The sequence below is a fragment of the Microplitis mediator genome, chromosome 2 (genome assembly GCF_029852145.1).
Source record: "Microplitis mediator isolate UGA2020A chromosome 2, iyMicMedi2.1, whole genome shotgun sequence".
Classification (NCBI taxonomy): Eukaryota; Metazoa; Arthropoda; class Insecta; order Hymenoptera; family Braconidae; genus Microplitis; species Microplitis mediator.
Genome location: NC_079970.1, coordinates 7280084 through 7302717, shown reverse-complemented (window position 1 = coordinate 7302717; position 22634 = coordinate 7280084). Strand labels below are relative to the sequence as shown.

Sequence of the window (22634 nt, the reverse complement as noted above, 5' to 3'; positions counted from 1 at the left end):
AATTAATGCTTTAATTTTTGGTTAATTAACTGATAAAATTTTGATACGCCTACGACAGCTAAAAGTCATTAAAAATTTTTAAAAACTGGGGGCACTGTCTGAGAATGGCCTTAAAAAAATATCATTAAATAGCAAACACATTAATTTATGAAACAAATTGCTTTATTATCTTATTAATTACTACAATTAATTTATCAATAAAAGATACAAATTATTAAAAAAAATTGTTTTCCATTTTAACAATTTATAAAATAATTACCATTACATCATTTAATAAATATATGTATATTATTTTTATATACAAATAAAAATACTTATCAATTAGTCAAATATAAATTTACTTTTTTTTTTCAATACATCAATGAAACGAAATATATATATCAAATATCAAATAAATTTACAGCTAAAAAAAATATTTAAATATAAATAACAATTAACTTATTTATTTATTTAATACTAATAAATAGGATTTGTAAAATAAATTTACCAAGTCGATTAAATACATAATTATAAATGAAAAGTATGACAATAAAATAATTATTGTAAAATAAAAAAATAACGTTTTAAAAAAAAAACTCCTCAGGTACAAGTACAGCAAAATTTATTTAAAAAAAAAAAAAATAAATAATTAGATTTTTACTAAAATAATTCACTGCAATAAATTCCTCAGAAGTTTAATTATTTAACTTAAAAATAATGATATTTATATAAAAATCGGTTTATGTATTATTTATTAATTATTTGCTTTTTTTTTTTTTTTTTTTTTTTTTGTAATTTTTGTATCGAAAAATCCGTACTAGGCTTTCATAAAAAAGTATGATTATTCTTTTGCCTCCAGATCAATATCCATCGCGCAATTTTCTTTTATTTATTTATTTATTTATGTTGTTAATAAATAAATTTAAATAAAAAAAAAAACAACTAATGATGATGACCAGTTGTAAGCAATGCAGGTAAAAATGATCCAATGACCAATGCTAATATCTCCTTAAACTTTAACCCTGATGTACTAATTGGTACACCTTCACCGACTGGTAAATGTGAGTATGAATTACTATTCCTGGTCATTAATTCCGGTAGGACGTGGACTGTTGCGACATACAGAAATGTACCAGCACTAAATAACATTGCCAAGCCTGTAGCATTAACATTACTCAATGTTTCTTTACCCTCCTATAAAAAAAATGTATTTTTTATAAAGTTTAAATAATTAAATAAATCATTAATATACATTGTAAAAAATTGGGAGTGATTATGGGTTTTATTTTAATCCGAATTCACTCGGAATTCCAGAGTTTTAAAAAAATTCACTCCGCATACGGAGTAAATAAGGAGTTGGTTTTTTTAGCGGAGTGATCTGGAATTTTTTCTAAATCCGCATTCACTGATTCGGAGTTTTAATATTGAAAGAATTTTCCTTTCGGAATTGAATTTCTGAATCGGAGTTTCAATATTAAAATATACTCTTCTTCAGAATGAATTTCACTCCGAGATTAAATAAATAAACAATCATTCGCTTCACATTCACTCCGGATTTAATCCGGGTTCACCCCGCAAATTTTTTACAGAGTTTTATAATATATTAATATATTAATTGAATTTATATAACGCGTTAATTTTTATTACGAAACTGATTTATATTTTATATATATTTTACTTTGTAATTTAGGTAATTTAAATAAAGTAACTCCATTTTATTTATAATCTGCATTAATTTTTAATAAATTTAGTAGCAATTGTCGTGTCATTACGTAAGGTTTGGATTTCATATTTTAATTAATTAAATTAAAATATTTTTCCATCGAAAAAAAGAAAATAAAATTTAATTTATTATATATAAATTCAAGTATATCAAAAAGTTTGAATATTTATTTATATTTTAAATTCATGAAAATTAGGTCGATGAGTTCGAATGAATTTTATCAAAGTTATGAATTTTGAGATTTAATTATTCAAAAAATTGTGAAAATTTTATTCTATAGAAATTATAATAAAACTACTGTAAAATAATTGATAAAATATATTTTTGTTTCAAGAATTTTTTAATGCCCCACAACTTTTTCTAAAAACTCACTTTTAATTTTTAAAAAAAGAAAATATAATGAAGAAATGTTTTAAGTAAAATATATTCACTATAAAAAATAACTGGGGTAAGTCCAAGCGGTGTAAGTGTTAAAATTTGCGGTGCTAACTTTCAACACTGAAAGCGGTGTGAAAATAATTTCGCCGCCGGTGTAAATATTCTTTACCGGTGTCAAATTAAATTTCCCGGTGTTGAAATATTTTACTTTGGGAATATTTTTATTTACTCGATCACTACAGTTAAACAGTGTGCGTGTGCGTGTGCGTGTGTGTGTGTATGTGTGTGTGCGTGTGAAGATATTTTTTGCGTTTTATAACTTCCCAAAGTTCATACTCTGAGCGGACGCAATTTACCTCACTTTTACACCGGTATTATAACACCGCCAAATTACGCCTCCTACACTGGTGTTATTTCATTTTAACACCGTGCGGAGTTAAAATGAGTCCATTTTCAACACCGCTCTTTGTACAGCGTAATTAAAAAAATTTAATGATTTTCTTATAAAATTAATTCATTAAATAAATAGTTTATATATTAAAATAATTAAAATTTAATATTTGCAAAAAAAAAATCAACGTTGAAAATTAATTATTATTGAACTGTTGATTCAATCATCGCATTTACATCTTTATGAATAGATCTATAAATTACAATTCCACCTGTATCAATATATTGCCATATTTTTATTAATAAATATCATTACTGAGGTGTGAGAAACTGCTTATGTTATTTTGTAAAGCTGCTACTGGGTAGAGAATTTAATCAGAAAAGACTTTTAATTATTTAAAGTTACTTATGATTAAAAATTTAGATGTGAAGTTGACCTGATTGTCATAATTTGGGTGCATTGTTTTGATAGCTGAGATATAAATGCGCTGATTTAATTTTGTTGACTCAATAAAAAAAAATTTAATTATTTTTAACATGTGGATCTGATGTTTCTGTGCTAATCTTAAGAATATTCTTATCTTAATATCTTTTAATTTTTTAATCATCTTAATAAAAATAATAATTACCTTCCCAATTCCAAAATATGTAACAAGTGCTAAACACGGAGCAGATAAAGAAAATACCAATAAATGCCGTCCTATTTTTTTTCTATCTACGCCTTCATGAAGAAGAAATGATACTAATCCAAATGCTGCTGGTGCCTATTGATAAAATTAATAAAGATAATTATTTATACATAAATATGAATATGAACGTAGCTGACAATTGACAATTTTCGAATAAATATATAAAATGTAAGCAGGAGAAAAATTAAAAAATGCGTATTTAAATATTTGAAAAATTAGTACGCGCATTTTTTAAAATTTTATTATTTTAATTAATTAGTTTATTTATTTTAAATTTATAAATTGTCTGATGTCTGCTACACATTCATGAGTGTGAATTTTTTTTATTTTGAAATAAAAAAATAAAATGTAAATGATCCTGAAGTTAACAGACAATTAACAATTTTCGGATTTTTTTTCAAAAAATCAATTACAAAAAAGCAAAAATATGCACTTGTAGAAAATTTAAAAAACTATAGGTGCAATTTTCTGAAGTATTTTTTTTTTTATAATTTATCGTTTTAACACAAATCAAAAAATTTTCGATCGTAAAGCACACTCTGATGCTTTGCATCATGAGTCGTGCAATTACTAGAAGTCGGCTAACTTCAGTATCATAAATGTAAGTGAAGTAAGAGACCCAGTACCCGATCACTCATGAATGTGTACTAAATTTGACTAAATTTAGATATAAAAATATATGGAGTGATTGAGTACTAGTTCCCTGATCGGGTACTGGGTCTCTTACCTCAGACGAAAAATAAAAAAAAAGATTAAAGTTAGAGACCCAGTACCTGATCAAGGAACTAATACTCAATCACTCATGTATTTGCACTAAATTTTACTAAATATAAATATAAAAATCCATGGAGTGATCAAGTACTAGTTCCCTGATCAGGTACTAGGTCTTTTACCTTATAATAAAAATAAAAAAATGCGTAAATTGTCTCATGTCTGGTAGATTGACACTCATAAATAAATTACCTTGTGTAACATAATGGCAAGAAAAACAATAACTTCAACATCAGCTTGTGATGTTGTCGCAGCAGCACCCAAAGCAACACCATCAGCTGCTGCATGGACAACTAAACCTATAGTAGCAGTAACACTTTTTTCTTTACCACCGCTGCGTCTTGTTGAACATTGATCAACCAAAAGCATGAACACAAACCCTAATATTAAACTTATTCCTATCATACTGTGGAGATCCGTTGCAGCATCAACAGTACCATCTAAATAAAACAATAAATTTATTTATTTATTTATAATCATTAAAATATATATCAAACATTATTACCATGTCCAGTTGTTGGAGTATGACCCTCAGCACTACCTGCACCACTAAATAATGCACGGATACCTTCTGGAATAATAACAGCCAACGCTGTACCAACTAATAGACCAGCTCCTAAAACTGACACCAGCTGTAATTTGTCCTGGAAAATAAATGATTTTTTAAAATTACTTCAGTAAAAATTATTAATTACCACATAAATACCTCAGACAAATTCATGACAAGTGGCAGGGATCCAGCAACATATGAACCCACTAACATAACCACTGCGAGGATCCATAGTACCAGTGTTTGATCCATCGTTTTTAAAATATACAGACCCAAGTTTCTCTATTACTTTTTGCTACTTTTATTGCAGTTACTTTTATAGTTTTAATAATTATTATAATTAAAAAAATTTACGTGCCGCACTATAAATATTGCGGCAACTATGCTTATCTACAGCATGATAACTTTCTAAAAAACATTTTTGTTCAACCATAAATTGACGTACACAGTTTGCATTGATAAAAGGTGACGGTGGATGCTAGCAGCTGGTGGTGCACTTGCTGGTTTTTTAAATCTGCTCACATCCAGACACTTTTACATTAAAAAAAAAAGATATATAAATAAATATGGTTTACATGTGGTTGTAGTCACCATACCATAGTATACATGTGAAGATTTTTTTATCAGCTGAAATAAGTTCCGATTTTCACCGATAGATGCTTCAATAATTTAAAATTAATTTTTAGTCAAATGCACCAACTATTGGAACTATAAAAAGTTTGAACTTTATAATTTAAATGAGTGTGAGCTCAATAATACTCAGTGCTAACAGATATGACAATTTATAAATTTAAAATAGATAAATTAATTAATGAAAACAAAGAAATTTTAAAAAATGCGCGCACTGATTTTTCAAAATTCAAAATACGCACTTTGAAATTTTTATTCTACTTACATTTTATTTACGCATTCAAAAATTTAAAAATTGCTTTTTGTCAGTTACATTCACACTCATTAATTTATTTATTATCGAGCTTTGAATCGAACAATTTGAAACTTTCCGAATTATTCGTAAACTCTTGAACTATTTGAAAATTTACGAATACTCCAAAGATGTATTTTGAACGATTTAACATTGTAATAATTTTTCTAATAATTCAAATTTTTGTCAGAGGTAAATAGAGCTTAGACACGAATCTACGAAAAAACTATTTTGGGTTACTTTAGAAACTGAGCTCTCCATTGAATAAAAATAGAATATTTGAAAGCTGGACTAAAATTTTCTCGACTCGAATCAAGTAATTTAAAAAATTACAAATAATTTAAAAACTTTCGAACAATTTGCATTTACGAATTATTCGAAAAGATTTTAATAATACGAGAAGATTCAAATAATTGGAATTAGCCAATAAATGACCGATTTGTTGTAGTGACAGATATTTCGACTAATAAATACAATAATTAACTTTGAAACTCAGTCAAGCTTTTATAATTGCATTGCGACATCATTTATCATGATTTTTTAAGTATCCCCTGGTGGAAATTTTTCGGAATTTTCTCTGAAAAACTCAATTCTAATCTTCTAAATACTTTTTTAGAGTTTTTCAGAGAAAATTCCGAAAAATTTCCACCAGGGTCCAAAGTCAATTTCATTAATTAAATCACTTAAACAATTGATTAAAAATTTACTGTTTTATAGAAAAGTCAATTATTACTATTGAGAAACTTAGTTTTTAAAAATGATTTTTTTCAAACGTTTATGTTCAAATTCAGTATTTCTCTAAAAACTCTTCAAACCTGTACATGATTTTAATTATTTTTAATGATAATTTGATACATTACTTCAATTCGTTGTGATTTAATAATAATAAATAAATGTAAGATTACTTTTTTAAGTAAATAATAACTTTTAATTAAATTTAAATTTTATTATGATCATTCTTCTGCATACCAGTCATTTGCTGGTGGGTCACAGACTGGGCTAGTTGCCCTAGTTTCGAATCATTCGAAAAATTCTGAATTATTCGATTCGAACCCGATTCACGTGTCCCTATTAATTAATACAATTTAAATACGATTATAACAGTTGAAAGTAATTGCATATTTTTAAAAAGTGGGGGCACTGTCCTTAAATTCATTTATTTATATGACGCCAATCGGTTACTTACATACTAATAAAATATACTGATAAAAAGATATATAGGTATAGATAAATCAAAAGAAAAAATAACAATTCATATAAAAATATTAATATTGCAGAAGTAGCCTCTTGATATTGACTGAGAATGAGGCAATTGTGTTGCCAAACAAGTCGATATCCGAACAATTGCTATTGACTAGCTTTGCTATTCTATTAAGTAACCCATGCACTACGTAATTTTTATTTAATTTGACGGTGTAGAGTAGCCCCTTAGTAAAAGAAGCGATTTAAAACTATTTGTAATGTTAAATGCTCATAAGAAGGGTGATTCAAAAGCATTAAAAAGTATTTAAAATTTTTTTTTTCTAATCGTTTTAAATCGCTTCTTTTAACAAGGAGCTACTCTACACCGTCAAATTAACTTTTAATACGGGAGTCGAGATATTCTGAGACCAGATCTAGGGCTAATAAACCCAAACATTTAAAGTGTCTCTGGCGAGTCTATTAGACTGTTGATAGAAACCAGAGAGAGAGCAGAGTCCAACAATTAAGAATAATTAGAATATTCAAATACTGTGTTATTTATTTTTAGTAATTTATTCCTAAGGATCATCTGTTATTTATTGTAGTTTCTTTTTTGTTTATTCGCACTGTGATAACGCAAATTTAATTGTAAAATTTGTAAATTGCTGAAAGCGTGAATTAATAAATAATAATAATAATAACTTTGTAGAAAAATGTCAAGCCCGCTACTTCTCTTCGGCTTTGTAGGCTGCTTATTTAAAATTTTGAACTAATATCATCGACACTAACTGGTGATCCATTAATTCTTGTACAGTGACACAGAAATTTAATGAACTTATGTTGTGTCCTTTCGAAATAAAATAAAAATTTTGATTAAAATATTTATGAAATCAAAAATTTTCATAAAAAGGTTAAGGATTTTTAATAGGATATAAATATATAATGTAATTAATAAAATTTATTTACTTCTCACGTTTAATAATAAAAGTTATCCTCCTTAATGATAAATATTCTTATATGATAATTATATAATTAATAATAATAATTATAATAGAAAAGTAAATATATAAATTGTACTAATAGTAAATTTTGCAAACAAACTATGACCTCAACTAAATTTAAAATTATCAAATTTTTTTTTCATTTTTTTTCTTGTTATTATTGCGAATCTAAAATATTAAATGCAAAATAACATTCATCGTTTTATTATATAAATATAATATTTTAAAAATTAATAAATCAAAGGCGCCAAATACATACAAATATCAATCACGTATTAATTTTCGTATTGTGAATACGTAATTATTAATTACTATCAATACAATAGGCCATTCAATAATAATAATCATAATATTAATAATAATGTACTTGGAATTAAAGCTTACATGTAAGTTTGTGTTGAAAGAGAGAATTATTATTATTTTTATGATTTATAATTTGAATTTGTTTTGTTTGTTTTTTTTTCCAAAATATACTGTATACAATATTTAACTTCACTTATAAATATATACAGTCATTGTGTGTTGACGAGTACACATACTAAATTATGCCTTGATGAGACATAAAATTGAGCAGTACGTGTACTCAGTCTACCTCGTATATATTAATTAAAAAGATTAACCATGTTAATTATCATAAAACTTTTTGTTTGTTTGTTTTTTCTTATATTATCTCACCAAACGTTATTTCAGATTCATAATAATTATTTATTTTAATTCCTAATTCTAGTGCTTCCGGTGTTCTATTATTACAATAGGTATCAATTTATAATCAATACATATATTTTATTTATTGATTCTGTTGATTTTTTTTTTTTTTGTTTAAATAATAATTATTGTTGCAGGCGCCACGTTATGTCGTATTATAAATATGTACACAGTTTTTTTTAAATGATTAATTATTATTAATTATTGATTACGATATAATTAATATTAATTGTGGGTTTTGTAGACATTATTTAATAAAGGAGATCTGTTAATTTTTTTTTTTTTAGGGGGTTAATCGGCATATACTATAAATTGCTGGTTATCAACATCAGCAACTTCCACTTGAACGAATTGAGGCTGTTGTAATTGGATTTGTGACACTTGTCTTCCAATAGCATTTCTCGATCTTTAAATATAAAAATATATTAATTAATATTTTAATTTTAAATAATAGTAAAGTAAGAGACCCAATACCCGATCAGGGAACTAGTACCCGATCATCATGAATTTGTATACCTATATTTACTAAATTTTACTAAATATAGATTCACAAATACCCTAATAGCACAGTTTACTTTACAAAAGTTTCCGTGAGTTTATCATCAAATTTCCGTCAACTTCAGGCTTTTCTGTTTTTGACGAAAATTTGTATACAACTTCCTATACAATTTGACGTAAATTTACTACCCAAATTAAAATGCAAATTCCTTTCAAAAGCTATAAACAAATTGTCCGAAGTTGATGGACATTTGACGAAAAATTTTAGGAAACTTTTATTAGGATTTTTTTCTAGTAAAAAAAGTTACCTCTAAATTGAGGAAAAATTAACTACAAATTTTGCTGTCAAATTGTCAGCGAATTCGGGCAGCAAATTTCGATAATTTAAATAGTCAAATTACTATCAATTTCAAGCTAAAGTGACTATTAGGGTACATGGAGTGATCGGGTACTGGATTTTTTACCTCAATAATGATATAAAAAAAAAAAGAAAAAAAACTTACTTCGCTTTAGCGTGTGTCAATATATGCGACTTTAAATTGGTCGATTGAGCGAATTTTTTACTACATCCATCAAACGGACATACGTAAGGTCGGTCACCGGTATGAATCCTCACGTGAGTTCTTAAATTAAAATCAAGACTGAATCGTTTTCCGCATCCCTCGAATGTGCATTGAAAAGGTTTCTCTCCAGTATGAACTAACTGATGCCTCTTTAATTTCGAACTTTCGACAAAGGCTTTGCCACATTCCGCACATACATGAACACGTGGACCATGAGTGTGTAAATGTTTACGCATTGCGCTATTGTCGCGGAACATTTTGGTACATCCTTTGTGCGGACAGGCAATGGTGCGTTCGACGCCATCCATTGCTGGTGGTTTACGTACTTTTAATTTATGTCCAGGTCGTGCAAATTCAGCGAGTTGTTTTGGATCCGACAAGTCGAGTCCGGGCATACCATCGGACACTGAACTGCCAGAATGATTGAACTTGGTGTTACTCTTTCCGGTCATGTACTCGGAGTAATCTGGATCAGGCTCGGGGTTTGAGCCTTCATCTGGAACATCCACCAGGTGATGCGTCAATAGGACACTCCCTTTAACAGCAACAAACAAGCAAACCCAAAAAAAAGATATGGTATTGCTCATTTTTTTACTATTATATTGTATTTATTATTTTTTTTTTATTTAAAATAATAAATAGAATTTTTAAATAATTTATTAACCCTTCAAAAATTATTTTTATTGTGTAAAATATTCATAATACTGAAATTCGCCGAGCGATAAATTAAAATAAAAATATTTCAAAAAGTTGCATCTATAGTTTTTAAAATTTTGTACATGTGCATTTTTTTTTTTAAATTGAGAAGTGGAAAAAAATTAATTAGAAAATTTTCAATTGCCTGCTAACTTCAGGATCATAAATATTCAGTTATAATTTGAAATTAATTAAAAAATCATAAATCAAAATCATTAATATTTGCAACAATTAAATTTAATTATTGATAATATCGTAAATTAAAGTTAATAAAAGTACAATCAGTGATTAGCAAATAACAAACAATATTAGAAAACCATTATTTTAAAATGATACTGAAAGTTAGCCAGCGTCTAATAATTTTTGAATTTTGTTAAAAACGAAATTATAAAATAAAAAAAATATTTGAAAAATTGCACTCACGGCTTTTTTAATTTTCTACATGTGCATATTTTTAGTCTTTTTTTTTTGTGATTAATTTGTTGAAAAAAAAAAATTGTAAAATTTTTAATTGTCTAGTAACTTCAGGATCGCAATTTAAAATACGCGCGCATTAAATTTTATTTAAAATTTTTAAATTATAAAGATTTTAAATAATTTAAATAATAAAGGAATTTTAAATTACTGAGTAATTTTAAAAAATTTGAATGGCCAGAGCTAAAATTAATTTTTTTTTATAATTTTAAAAATGATCATCAAATTATCAGACAATTGACAATTTTCGGATTTTTTTTTTCAACAAATCAATGACAAATATAAAAAAATTAAAAATATGCACATGTAGGAAATTCAAAAAACCATAGGTGCAATTTTTTCAAACATTTCTTTTTTTGATATTTATAACTATTAAAAAAATCCCAAAATTATCAGCTATCGGTTAACTTCAGTATCATTATTTAAAAATACAAAAAATTCTGGTCTCATTTACTTGAGATGAACATTGAAGGGTTAATTCAATTATTTCAAGTAAAATACTTAATATAAAATAAATAATTTTACGTAATTAAATAAAAAAAAAAATAATAATTAAGTATTTTGGTCTAGATACAATAATATAAATTCTAATAATAGATTTTATTAGTCACGAATACTTGAAGATTTGAAATGATGACATAAACGCGCCACATGGCGGTGCTAGTTGTTCATAGCAGAGGATTACATATAAAAGCAACCTTTGATATATTCAATACAATGAATTTATAAAAATAAATCAACTTAATAATTTAGCGAGATAATTATATAAAGCGTAAAGAAAAAGTATGAAAATTTTCGAGTGTAATCTTATGAACAATTTGAATTATTAAAAACGATGATAACGATGAATTAAAAGGCGTAAAAAAAATAGATAAGATGATAAATCGAGTGGTCTTTGTTTCGGAAAACAGCATGCTCGGGACCGCCATGGCCGCCATTAACAATGGCCGCGGTTTGTCTTAAAAAGAAGCCATTTTCAAAATATGGCTGCGCCCTGCTAAATAATAATGGCGTTGACTCGATCAAAACAAACAACACGTACTGTCAAAAAAACAAACCTTAACATTTAAATACTTTGCTAATTATTTGTAATTATTGTAACAATCTACATGTGGTGTGTTTCGTTATTGATCAGAGCGCACCGGAAGTGCGTACTAATGTGTGTTTAAGAGCCAATACATAAAACGCGTATCTCAAAACATTGAAAGTAAAGAATAATTTACTGAGTGTGACAAAAAAAAGGATAACGTGCTAACTGAGGTGAATAAAAGTATAAAGAAACATAGTAAAAAATCTAATAATAAACAAAATTTACCATCATCAGTTCCAGATGCCCACATTGTCACCGAAAATTCACCTTCCAGAGTCTTGATTTGAACCTGTTTCTGCTCCCACTTTCTAGCTTTAGTTTCCGTACCCATATCACCAAATATCGCGTGATCTTGTGAACGAAATCGCGTATTACCAGATTTTCGTGATTTTTTATTTGTTTTGCGCGATGGCCCAGGACTTGATTCGACATAAATATCGTTATCGGGTACTGGTATTTGGTCGTAAACGCTCAACGGATCACCACCAACAATTTCCTCTTGCGTTTGTAAAATAATTTCTTCACGTCCTGGTTCTGGGAGTGGTTGTAAAGATATTATTGGCTGTCCATCATCACCTTCAATTGTCGTTTCAACTGTTTCACAGGGTATTTCAACGGGTATTGTCTCTATTTCAACTTCTTGTATGTCCGGTTGGATTTCTACTTCAGTTATTATGTCCGAAGACGCCATATTAATATCCGCTGACGACGCCATATTACTAATCAAAATGGCTTGCTAACTCAACACACTCTCGTGCAACTGGACTGACAACTTTTTCCCCTTCTCTCGTCTTGATCAATAATCCCCACGACATCTTACGGGAAATATCTGACACTAAATTATTTTCATTTTCTATCCTTCTTCGGATTCTTTTTACCGACAATTGGCATCTTCATTTTCTTCCTCCAATGTCAATTATAAGTTACAAAAAAAAACTAAAGATGGCGATTTTCAATCGATTTTTGAAATTAAAAAATAAAGAAAGTGATTGAGTGTGAATGTAGCAGACATCAGACGAATTTAAAATTCGAAATAAATGGAGTAAATAATTAAATCAATAACATTTATAAAAAATGCAGTTATTAATTTTGAAATTTTTTAAGCGCGCATTTTTAAAAAATTTTATTTTATTAATTATTTGCTCTATTTATTAATAATTTTAAATTTGTCTGATATCTGCTACATTCACATTCATAATTTGAAATAAATATATTAAAATAATGAAATTTAAAAAAATGCGGGTACTGATTTTTCAAAATTCTAAATGCGCATTTTAAAATTTGTATTCTACTTACGTTTTATTTATTCATTCAAAAATTTAAAAAATTGCCAATTGTTAGATGAGTGTGAATGTAACTGACAAGTGAGAATTTTTAAAATTTTAGAATAAATAAATAAATTGTAAGTAGAATAAAAATATAAAAAATGCGTATTTAGATCAATGAAAAATTAGAGTAGATTAGATTTAGATTTATTTATGCCAAAGCTTAACTAGCCAGATGGCAAAAGAAAAATGTTTACATTACATAAGTATATTACATATTAGGTCATTAATTTTAACGAGATCTTTGAAACTTAATATATACTTAAACATAATGTACAATAGAGTATTTGTGTGACTGCTAATACATAGAAAAATCAGTACGCGCATTTTTCAAAATTTTATAATTGTAATTTATTTATTTAAAATTTATAAAATGTCTCATGTCTGCTACATTCACAATCATAATTGTCACGAGTGTGAATGTAGCGGACATCAGACAAATTTAAAATTACAAACAAATAGGGTAAATAATTAAAAAAAGAATATTTTTAAAAAATGCACTTAATAAATTTAAATTTTTTAAATGCGCATTTTTTAAAAATTTTATTTTAATCATTATTAATTTTAAATCTGTCTGATGTTTGCTACACTCACACTCACATAATTGTCAGCTACATTCACCCTTATAGAAAGTGATGACCCTGAAGTAAGCAGACAGTTGACAATTTTAGAATTTTTATCTCAAGAATTTAAAAAAAAGAAAATTAAAAATGCGGATATAGAAAATTTAAAAAACTGTAAGTGAAATTTTTTGGAATATTTTTTTTTAAATTCATCGTTTTTAAAAAAATGAAAAAATTATTAGACGTCGGCTAATTTCAGTATCATAGAAAGTGAACAAGGAGAAAGTCGGGAATAAAATCAATGTCTACATACTTTCATATTTTATATTTTCTTTTTTATTTAATCTACTAATTAAAATTTATTTATTTTTTAATTAACTGTAATTATTACGAAAAAAATCATAATAACAATAATGTAGTCAATGGAAAAATCAAATTTTTTTCTACATAATACGTAATTTTATGCGCAAGTAGAATATTTTATAATTTGTCAGACAGTAAGTAAAATTAATTTTATTAATGATACGAAAATATATATTTAATTTTATTATCAATTTAATAAATGCATAAAATTAATTGTATTTAATTATTTGATTGCAGGTAAACAAAATAATGAGAAAATTAAATTTTAAAAAATTAACGATAGCACGTTGGACGATATTTGTACCACTTATTATTTATATGAGTTTGTTGTATATTAAATATAACAGAAATATGAAATTAAAAAGTCCGGATGAAATGGATGAGGATGCTGGAATACAGAACTTATTTTCTGAGCTTGAATCCGTGTCATTACAAAGTTTTAAAGATAGTAATGTAAATATTGACAAATCTATTATTAAAAGCTTTAATTTTAATAACAATGAAAATAACGTTGAACGTGAGATTCATGATAATCCAAGATTATTGTTGGAGAATATATTCAGTAAAGCAGATGCTGATGAAAACCGAGAATTAGATATTCAGGAAGTTGCCAAGTGGATTCACAGTAAAATAATCCAACATATTGATCGGGCGATGCGTGATAATGTGGGTTTATTTAGTATTATTGACATCAATCCACGTAATGGTAAGTATTTATTTGTTTATTTATACCAGAATACAAAAATATATACCTGCATACATACATAAAAACTATATACATATGCGCCTATAGAGATGAAAAATAATCATCTGTACATAGGCCTGGTGAACACTTGTCCCTAAAATCGTGATAAATTTACGTGTCCGGTTATCCACCAGGAAAAAAAAATACAATACTCATAGTAATGTTCATACAGACGTACATTAAAACATGTGTAAAATACCATATTTACGTTAAATTAATCTACATTTTAAATAGTTACACGGAATAAAATAAACTTTAAAAATTGTCAATATGGGGAATTTTAATATTCCAAAAAAGAAATTTTATTAATTTTTCTTACATAGACGATAAAATTTCATACTTATCCTGTAATGATTCATGTTTTAATCATAAATGAAAAAATTACTATTTAGAATGATAGTATTTATTGATCACTTTATCATTTTATTACTTGTCATTCTCAATTTATACAGTTCATTTTTTTCCGTGTACAATCCAACGTGTTAATTTTAATCTAAGAAATTTTTCTATACAGATCGTAATTATTTATTTAATTCAATTTACGCGAATCAATATTATACATAAAAATATAATCCCATAAATTTAAAGAAAAACATATTGCACCACATTCCCTATATGAGTATTATTACACAGAATCAAATAGAACAGTAACTTTTTCTCAACCATCGAAAATGGTGGAAGAGATCCAGCAAAGAAGTTGATATCAGTAGAGTGTTGATTTACCTATTTCTCGGTCCATAGTAGACATAGTTTTTACCTGACCAATCAACCGATAGTAGCCTTCTTGTTCTTAAGTCAGTTTTTGAGCGAATAAAGCCAAAATCAGACGGAATTTTAGGTGCATAATTAGTCTATTTTATTATAATAAAAAAAATTAAATATAATAAACAAAGTATAAGATGTTAATTAGGGTGTGTCATTTTGGAGCAATTTTTTTTTACAACGCTCCACTAGCTTCTATACATGCAGGAAAGCAAAATAACATGTTTGTTGAAATTACAGCTCTTAATATTAATTTTAACAGGTGGATGATTGCGATTCTCTATTTTCCATTTAAATAACATGGGAAAAAATTTTAAGTTTGGAATTTATATCTCAGTAATGGCGCATTGTAAAAATAAGCCCAGGATAAATTTTTGTAGGGAATTTGAAGCTCTACAAAAAATAGCCTTGTTATTTTTTGATAAATTCATCTGTTTAGAAGTTATTGGAGCTTGAAGTCAAATCTATAGTAAATTTCAATATCTTTTTATTTTGCCGGTGAAACTTTCAGACTTATCACAAAAAGTCATGGAATCTTTTTTGTAGACAATTCTATTTCCTACAAATTATCTCTGACAAAGTTTATTCAAATTTCGCATAAATTTTTAGTTATTTTACTTTTAATGTCAAGCTCTTTAAAAAAATAGTGTTCTGAACGATTTCAAGATAAGCGATTTCAGCCGCCTGTTAGCATTAATATTAAGAGCTCTAATTTTAACAGGCATCTTATTTTATTTTCCTGAGAGTATAGAAGCTAGTGGTGCATTGAAAAAAAATGTTGCCCTAAAATGATACACTTATGCTAATATGACAAACACTAGTGTAACATTCAGACAGAATGTTAAGTAATTTAATTTATTAGTTGATTAAATAAAATTTAAATATTGCCCAAGTGGACATCATCGGAAACTCGATAAACCTCTTGTGATGTCACTGTTCGACTCTCATAAATTTAAAAAAAATTATAAAATTATGAATGTCTTGACGTCTTATCTCAGGTTCCCCCAGCGAACGTCATCGAGGCCCGGGTCTCATGTCTCTCAGCGGTTTAAAAACGGCAACTTTTCAGTTCAGATGAAAACGCTATTGCGAAATCAATAACTTGACATTTTTTGAAAATTTTCAATTTTTATAGCGGGAAGTTCAAAAAAAGTGCTGAGCTGATGTAGTAATTGTTGAATTATGAATATTTATTGTTAATTGCAGGTGATATTTCTTGGGATGAATATCATGCGTATTTTTTACGATTACATGGATTTTCAGATTTATATATTAAATCACATAATAAAAAACATTCCGAGTTAACGAGAACACTCAAAGAAAGTATTATGAGAGATCGAGCACGTTGGATTGAAGCTGCACGAACTGATCCAGATAAATTAACGCTAGATGAGTTTCTCGCTTTCACTCATCCCGAAAGTAGTCATCGTGCGCTTCTACAAATGGTTGATGATTTATTTGAAAAATTCGGTTATTATTATTATTTTTCTTATTATTACTAGTACAGTAATTTCAGTTAGAAATTAAAAATCTGTTTACTCATACTTATTATTAGATCGTGATGGAGATGAAGAGTTAACAGAAAATGAATTTGCTGATCTACCTGTTGATGGAATGGGTCTTGATTTACGTGAAGATACACCAGAACCTATAGGTGGTAGTGAAGGACGTAGACAAGAATTTCAGTATCTTATTGATAAAAATAAAGATGGTAAAGCTGATCGTAGTGAGTTATTGGTAAATATTTATTCATTAAATAATAAATAATTCATACAGGAGACGGGGTTTGGGGGGGGGGGGGGGGGGGGCAAATGAGCTACCGGCAAAATAAAAAAAAAAGTTTGTTTTTTAAACATTTCAAAATCTCTTTTGTAAATATAATTGAGCATTATTTTGAATTTTTTTTTGTTTAAACTTTTTCAAGAATCAAAAGTGTCAGTAAAAAAATATTAATGACTTTTGTTTTATGATAAAAACTATTAAAATTTTTTTTTCTTCCCTTACATCTAATAATTATGTGAAATGTAATTTTTCTTCATGTAAATTATTTATAAGAAAATTTGTTTAATTTCCAGAAATTTTTTATTTTTCGTCTTTTTTAGGAGGTACCCCATTTTGCCCGCAAAAAATGAAATGTTTTTTTTAACGGCAGCTGTAAATTTTTCTATTTACTTTGAATATCATTGAAAAAAAAATATTTAACGACTCTAAGTTCCCGAAAACTTACAATTTCTTTGAATAACCCGTTTTGCCTCTCCTTCCCTACACTCAGAAAATTAAGTAATTGTGTTTATTATGCTAAATTTTAAATTCCAATCATCTAGGATCATTGGAACGTTTTCCAATACAAAAGTAGTTAGTGTTATAATTTTTTTTAATAGAATTAATAATTATTGGATGATAACTTCTGTAATAAATTTCTTAACAGTTACTATCAGGATGGTAACAATTATAATTTCTGATGGTAACTGTTATCATCTGGATTATAAATATAACTATTTAGAATAATAATAATTAACTCTCGTTAACATACAGGATTGCAACAATTATTATAAATATGCACTGAGAGAACAATTTATTTGAGCCAAATAAGATTTGTTTTAGGCAAATAAATCCCATTTTTGAATGGACCCGATCATTACTTATTGGAGACAAAGATATGGTTCATTTGAATAAAATAATGATTTGTTTATAGATAACAAATCTGTATTTGAATGGTGGCACTGTAGCGCCATTTGTTAGCTACAAACAAATATATATTTTAATGAAATAAATGATTTTATTCCAGTCAAATAAATCTACTTATTTGGCTCAAATTAATTGTTCTCTCAGTCTGGTGAATATTACAATCTAGATGATTTATACAATCATCTAGATAATATTCACTACTATCGGATTGATGGTAGAAATTTTACCATAACTAGATAGTAGTTTCTATTATTTAATTTTCTCAGTGTAAATATGTATTATTATTATAGATGTATATTGACCCAAAAAATCCAAGACACGCGATACAAGAAGCACAACATTTGATGGATCTTGCTGATATTGATCACAATAAAAAATTAAGTTTATCAGAAGTATTAAGCAAAACGGATTTATTTTTAGGAAGCAAAATGGTCGATACGGAAAGAAGTTTCCATGATGAGTTTCGATAAACATTGATTGATAATTAATCAAAATATTAAATTTTTATAGATTTGAATAACGTATTTTCAAAATAATCATCAGCTGCAGTATTAATTAATAAAAAATAAAATTTAATTTAATTCAAAATAGAACTAATAAATTTTAATGGTTTTAGAAAACGTCTGTGATAGTCAATACTACATTGTAATTAAAAAGCAATTTCATCAGTATTTTTTTAACTAACGCACATTCATCAAAAATAATTGTATCACTTATTAATAATTAATATCACAATATTGTACCTTGAATACCTAAAAATTAAAATTTTAATATTTATTGTACTAGTGGGTAATTGAAATGATCGAATTTATAATCAGACACTTTTATATTTAATCACAAATTTTTATATACAATATTAATATATATAATAGACTTTTTTTTATTAATATATACATAGCTTTTTTTAGTTAACTTATTAATCAATCAGTGACAATAAATTGTATTAAATATCCGACTTTAGGCAACATTAAATACAAAATATTTATTTTATATCTATAAAATATAGTATTTCATTTCGTATAAATTTTTTTTTCATATTATAATATATTATACTTTATATTTAACATTAATATATTTTTTATTTCAATTGACATAAATTTAATAAAATATATTTATAATTTATAAAATAAATAATTACACATATGCATTTTGTTAAACGTTCGATAAAAAAAATCACAAAACATTAAAATTATTTTGTCAAAACAAAAAAATTTTAGTACTTCTTTTTTATCACTGACATTTTAAATATAAATATATTTTTTAAATTTTATTATCACATATATTGCGGTCGTAACTATCATTCATATATTTTTTTGTATATTAAATTTATTAAAAGATTCATATTTATTGTAACGATAAATTTATATGATAGTTTTAATTTAAATCATTCGCTTTTTCATAAATTTTCTTTTTTTTTTTATTTGTAATAAATATAATATTTGTAATAAATATTAAAATTACAGTTAAAAATTTTACAAAATAAAATTAATTTAAATAAATGCTCCAGTTATTCATTTCGAAGCCGTTAGTTTAAATTTTTTTTTGCGTCTTATTGATAATTAAAAAAAATGATTATTAATTTAATTAATTACATTAATTTACTTTAATTATAAAGATAATTAGTCTGAGGTAATACGTTCAATAAGTAGTCGTCGTTTTGGCGAGTTTTTTTCGCCAAAACCACCTAGGTCAAACAGTTGTCCTGAAATCAAAGATATATGTAAAAAATATATGATCTAAAAATAGAAATGTAAAATGATTAAAAAAACTAGACAATAGGTATCACGGTTAAAATAATATATATTCAAATGGACATGGACTTTTGTATTCACATCGCAGAAAATTAATACGATTTTCCGTAGGATCATCCAATTTTCTTCTTTTTTATCCTTCCTGTTTTATTGCATAGACTTTTTTTTATCCATATTTTCTTTGTTATTCATAGAATAACATTGGGAAATATTGTATACGTGCATCCAGTATGGTATGAATATTTATTGGACATTGTAATGACAATGGATAGTAACATAACAAATATATAAATAATAAAAATAATAATGAATATTGGCACATCTGATCCTTTTCAAAAAAATTTTTGATTGATAATATTTCGCTGATTACATGAAAAAATTTTCAAAAATTGTGAGTAATAAATATTATAAATAATTATTTAATATTTATTTTTTGTTAAAATTGTTAGAACGTTGGTCTGAAGATGCTGTTACATGTAATCAGGGAAATATTACCAATAGAAATTTTTTTTGAAAAGGATCGGATGTGTCAACATTCATTATACAATAAAATCACCGATCAAAATAAATAATTTATATACATATAAATTTAAAAAATAATAATTATAAAATATTTGAAAAAATAAATAAATATCGATGAGAATTATTAAATAATATATTTTAAAGTTAAGAGCTTTTGATGAAAGTCTACAGCGTTATCGCGAGTTGAAGTTAGAGTTTTTTTTGGTTCTCTCAAGTTCTTAAAATTATATTTTTGATTCTTCTACATTCTCCTTTGATTTATTATTTTAATGTTCTTACATTTTCTCCAGGTTTTTCTTGCTTTGTTAAGTTCTCTATAAATTGTTCTGAGTTCTCTATCCAAAGTTTTTAATTTTCGGAATAGAAATGTATGTACAATGATTTGCTTTTGATTCTCCTTTGTTCTCAAAAAATAAATTGAAATAGTAGTCGAAGTGAGGCGAAAAAAATTTTTTGATCGTAAAGCACACTCTGATGCTTCGCATCATGAGTCGTGCAATAAATATAAAACTTTTCTTTAATCAAAAATCAATTTATTAAAAATCTGGCAATCATTTTCAAGAGCATTCGCCGACGACACGTACCCAAAAAAAGTATTAATGTTGGTGTTTGCAGACTACTTACTTTACTTGGCTTCAATAGAGCATCATTATATCAGTACCCTAGAGAATTCGTTTATACAGAAAAAATATCTAAAACTTACTTGGTATTAAATATGATTTCAGTACATTCTTGGTATAATTCTAATAATATAACCAAGTTATACTCAAACAATAATACTTACATTTTGGGTATATTTTTAATATTTAATATTTATTGAAAATTTGATATTTAATTTAAAAAAAATTAATTTTCAATATAAGAGAATGAATGAGGGTCAAAAGAGAATCTAGGAAATCTTTTACTTTATTCTCTATTGATATTATTGACATGTAAAACGGGAAATATTATCATCAGCAGAGTACCAAAAGACAATCAAAATTACATGACGTTAATGAGGACCTCGTATCCCGTATAACTTTCCTTTGGTTTTCTTCAATTGTGAAAAATATCGGAGAATCAAAGAAATTAACAGAGAATTAATTTTTCGACTTAAGTAATTACACGGAAATGAGAGTAGCGGAACAATTACAGTTTTTAGTGAAAAATTAGGACCCTCGTATAAAGAACTTCAAGTATTATAGTTTGCACTGTGATAATTGAAACTACTTCTTGTAATAGAGTAATTACAATTATAGATACCAAATTTTACAGTTTCTAATGTATTTTTGGTTGAATAACATTTTACAACACTAAGAACAATGATGGCTCAAAATCTATCAATTTTTATTATGCTGCAGCACAGATCGACCATAGCGACATGCCGACTAAATTTGAAACAGGAAGTGAAGCATCAAAAAGTTATTATGTTCTTATAAAAAATTATTATGCCGCATCACAATTATTATAATGTATGAAAATAGTTGTAATTAAAGCTTTTTGTGATGCTTTACTTCCTGTTTAAAAATTGGTCGACAGTATAATAAAAATTGCCCACACAGAAAAATATATATGTGACATATACACTGTAAAAAATTCGCGGAGTGAATGCGGATTAAATCCGGAGTGAATGCGGAGAGAATAAAGTTTTAATTATTCACTCTCCTCGGAGTAAAATTCACTCCGCAGGAGAGTTTTCGCGGAGTGAATAATTTTTTTTTAATTTAATCCCTCCGGAGTGAAATTCACTCCGGAGGGGAGTTTTAAAGATATTATTAATGAAATATAACTCCACTAAGTAAAATCGAAATAAAAATTCCCGTATTACAGTACTGATCAACCGATACGCACACACACCCAAACACACGCATGCACACACCCGAACACACACACCCGAACACACACACGCACATATTCGCACACACCCGATCAGACACACACGCACCCATTTGCAGACTCGCACGCGCACTCACGCACGCACACACATCCACAGACACGCGCACACACAGACACTCGCACTCGCACACACACGCTGTTTAACAAATTAATATAAATTAATTTAAATGTTAAAACTCCGGACCGGAGTGAATTCGGAGTGAAATAAAATCCGCATCACTCCGAGATCACTCCGGATTTTTTACAGTGTATGCATCAATGTATCGGCTATATGGGATATATATGTTATTTATATATTTTTTTGTGCGGGTGGTAGGTTTCGAGCCAACATTTTTCTCCGTGTATGAGGAAACGCTATTAAGGACTGAAAAAAGTTTTATATGAAACTGTAATAATTACCATACATTTCAGAAATAATGTAATTTTTAC

The 22634-nt window shown here is 26.9% G+C and overlaps 4 protein-coding genes across 20 annotated transcripts in view; 1 reads left to right on the top strand and 3 right to left on the bottom strand.

Moving 5' to 3' along the window:
* Positions 1 to 726: 726 nt before the first annotated feature.
* On the bottom strand, positions 727 to 5072 carry LOC130663661 (zinc transporter ZIP9). The gene is made up of 5 exons (XM_057463022.1): positions 4637 to 5072; positions 4436 to 4574; positions 4123 to 4370; positions 3100 to 3234; positions 727 to 1173 (listed from the first exon to the last, which is right to left on the bottom strand). Exons 1-5 carry the CDS (start codon positions 4730 to 4732, stop codon positions 922 to 924), a joined length of 870 nt encoding a protein of 289 aa, XP_057319005.1. The 5' UTR covers positions 4733 to 5072; the 3' UTR covers positions 727 to 921.
* A 2497-nt stretch (positions 5073 to 7569) lies between these two features.
* Positions 7570 to 12384, bottom strand: LOC130663053 (transcriptional repressor protein YY1-like). Of its 2 annotated transcripts, none has more exons than XM_057462105.1 (3): positions 11837 to 12384; positions 9292 to 9847; positions 7570 to 8696 (listed from the first exon to the last, which is right to left on the bottom strand). In XM_057462105.1, exons 1-3 carry the CDS (start codon positions 12324 to 12326, stop codon positions 8582 to 8584), a joined length of 1161 nt encoding a protein of 386 aa, XP_057318088.1. In that variant the 5' UTR covers positions 12327 to 12384; the 3' UTR covers positions 7570 to 8581. The 2 variants fall into 2 exon arrangements, with proteins under 2 accessions (XP_057318088.1, XP_057318087.1); XM_057462104.1 differs by having other exon boundaries at positions 7571 to 8696; positions 9292 to 9886.
* On the top strand, positions 11151 to 19051 carry LOC130663054 (45 kDa calcium-binding protein). Of its 5 annotated transcripts, none has more exons than XM_057462108.1 (6): positions 12914 to 13673; positions 13919 to 13996; positions 14100 to 14568; positions 16576 to 16839; positions 16925 to 17106; positions 18348 to 19039. In XM_057462108.1, exons 3-6 carry the CDS (start codon positions 14112 to 14114, stop codon positions 18525 to 18527), a joined length of 1083 nt encoding a protein of 360 aa, XP_057318091.1. In that variant the 5' UTR covers positions 12914 to 13673; positions 13919 to 13996; positions 14100 to 14111; the 3' UTR covers positions 18528 to 19039. The 5 variants fall into 5 exon arrangements, with proteins under 5 accessions (XP_057318092.1, XP_057318093.1, XP_057318090.1 ...); XM_057462106.1 differs by having other exon boundaries at positions 13759 to 13996; positions 18348 to 19038; XM_057462109.1 differs by lacking the exons at positions 12914 to 13673; positions 13919 to 13996 and adding an exon at positions 11151 to 11781.
* Positions 19052 to 19424: 373 nt separating this feature from the next.
* Positions 19425 to 22634, bottom strand: part of LOC130663587 (PDF receptor) — a 42398-nt gene continuing 39188 nt past the window's right edge. For 10 of the 12 annotated variants that reach the window (XM_057462880.1, XM_057462889.1, XM_057462890.1 and 7 more), the window contains one exon: positions 19426 to 19759. In XM_057462880.1, coding sequence (XP_057318863.1) covers positions 19747 to 19759 — 13 coding nt within the window. In that variant the 3' untranslated portion in view covers positions 19426 to 19746. Of the gene's footprint in view, positions 19760 to 22634 lie in introns of all 12 variants that reach the window. The other 2 variants (XM_057462891.1, XM_057462892.1) reach the window with 2 other exon arrangements.

Coding starts and splice junctions, on each gene's coding strand:
- LOC130663661 (XM_057463022.1), bottom strand. CDS start 4,732: ATGGATCAAACACTGGTACTATGGATCCTCGCAGTGGTTATGTTAGTG. Junction 4,371..4,435: donor TACTCCAACAACTGGACATG/GTAATAATGTTT, acceptor TGTTTTATTTAG/ATGGTACTGTTGATGCTGCA. Junction 3,235..4,122: donor TTGCCATTATGTTACACAAG/GTAATTTATTTA, acceptor TTTTATCAATAG/GCACCAGCAGCATTTGGATT.
- LOC130663053 (XM_057462104.1), bottom strand. CDS start 12,326: ATGGCGTCGTCAGCGGATATTAATATGGCGTCTTCGGACATAATAACT. Junction 9,887..11,836: donor GGCATCTGGAACTGATGATG/GTAAATTTTGTT, acceptor TTGCTGTTAAAG/GGAGTGTCCTATTGACGCAT. Junction 8,697..9,291: donor TTGACACACGCTAAAGCGAA/GTAAGTTTTTTT, acceptor TTATATTTAAAG/ATCGAGAAATGCTATTGGAA.
- LOC130663054 (XM_057462109.1), top strand. CDS start 14,112: ATGAGAAAATTAAATTTTAAAAAATTAACGATAGCACGTTGGACGATA. Junction 14,569..16,575: donor TGACATCAATCCACGTAATG/GTAAGTATTTAT, acceptor TGTTAATTGCAG/GTGATATTTCTTGGGATGAA. Junction 17,107..18,347: donor CTGATCGTAGTGAGTTATTG/GTAAATATTTAT, acceptor TTATTATTATAG/ATGTATATTGACCCAAAAAA.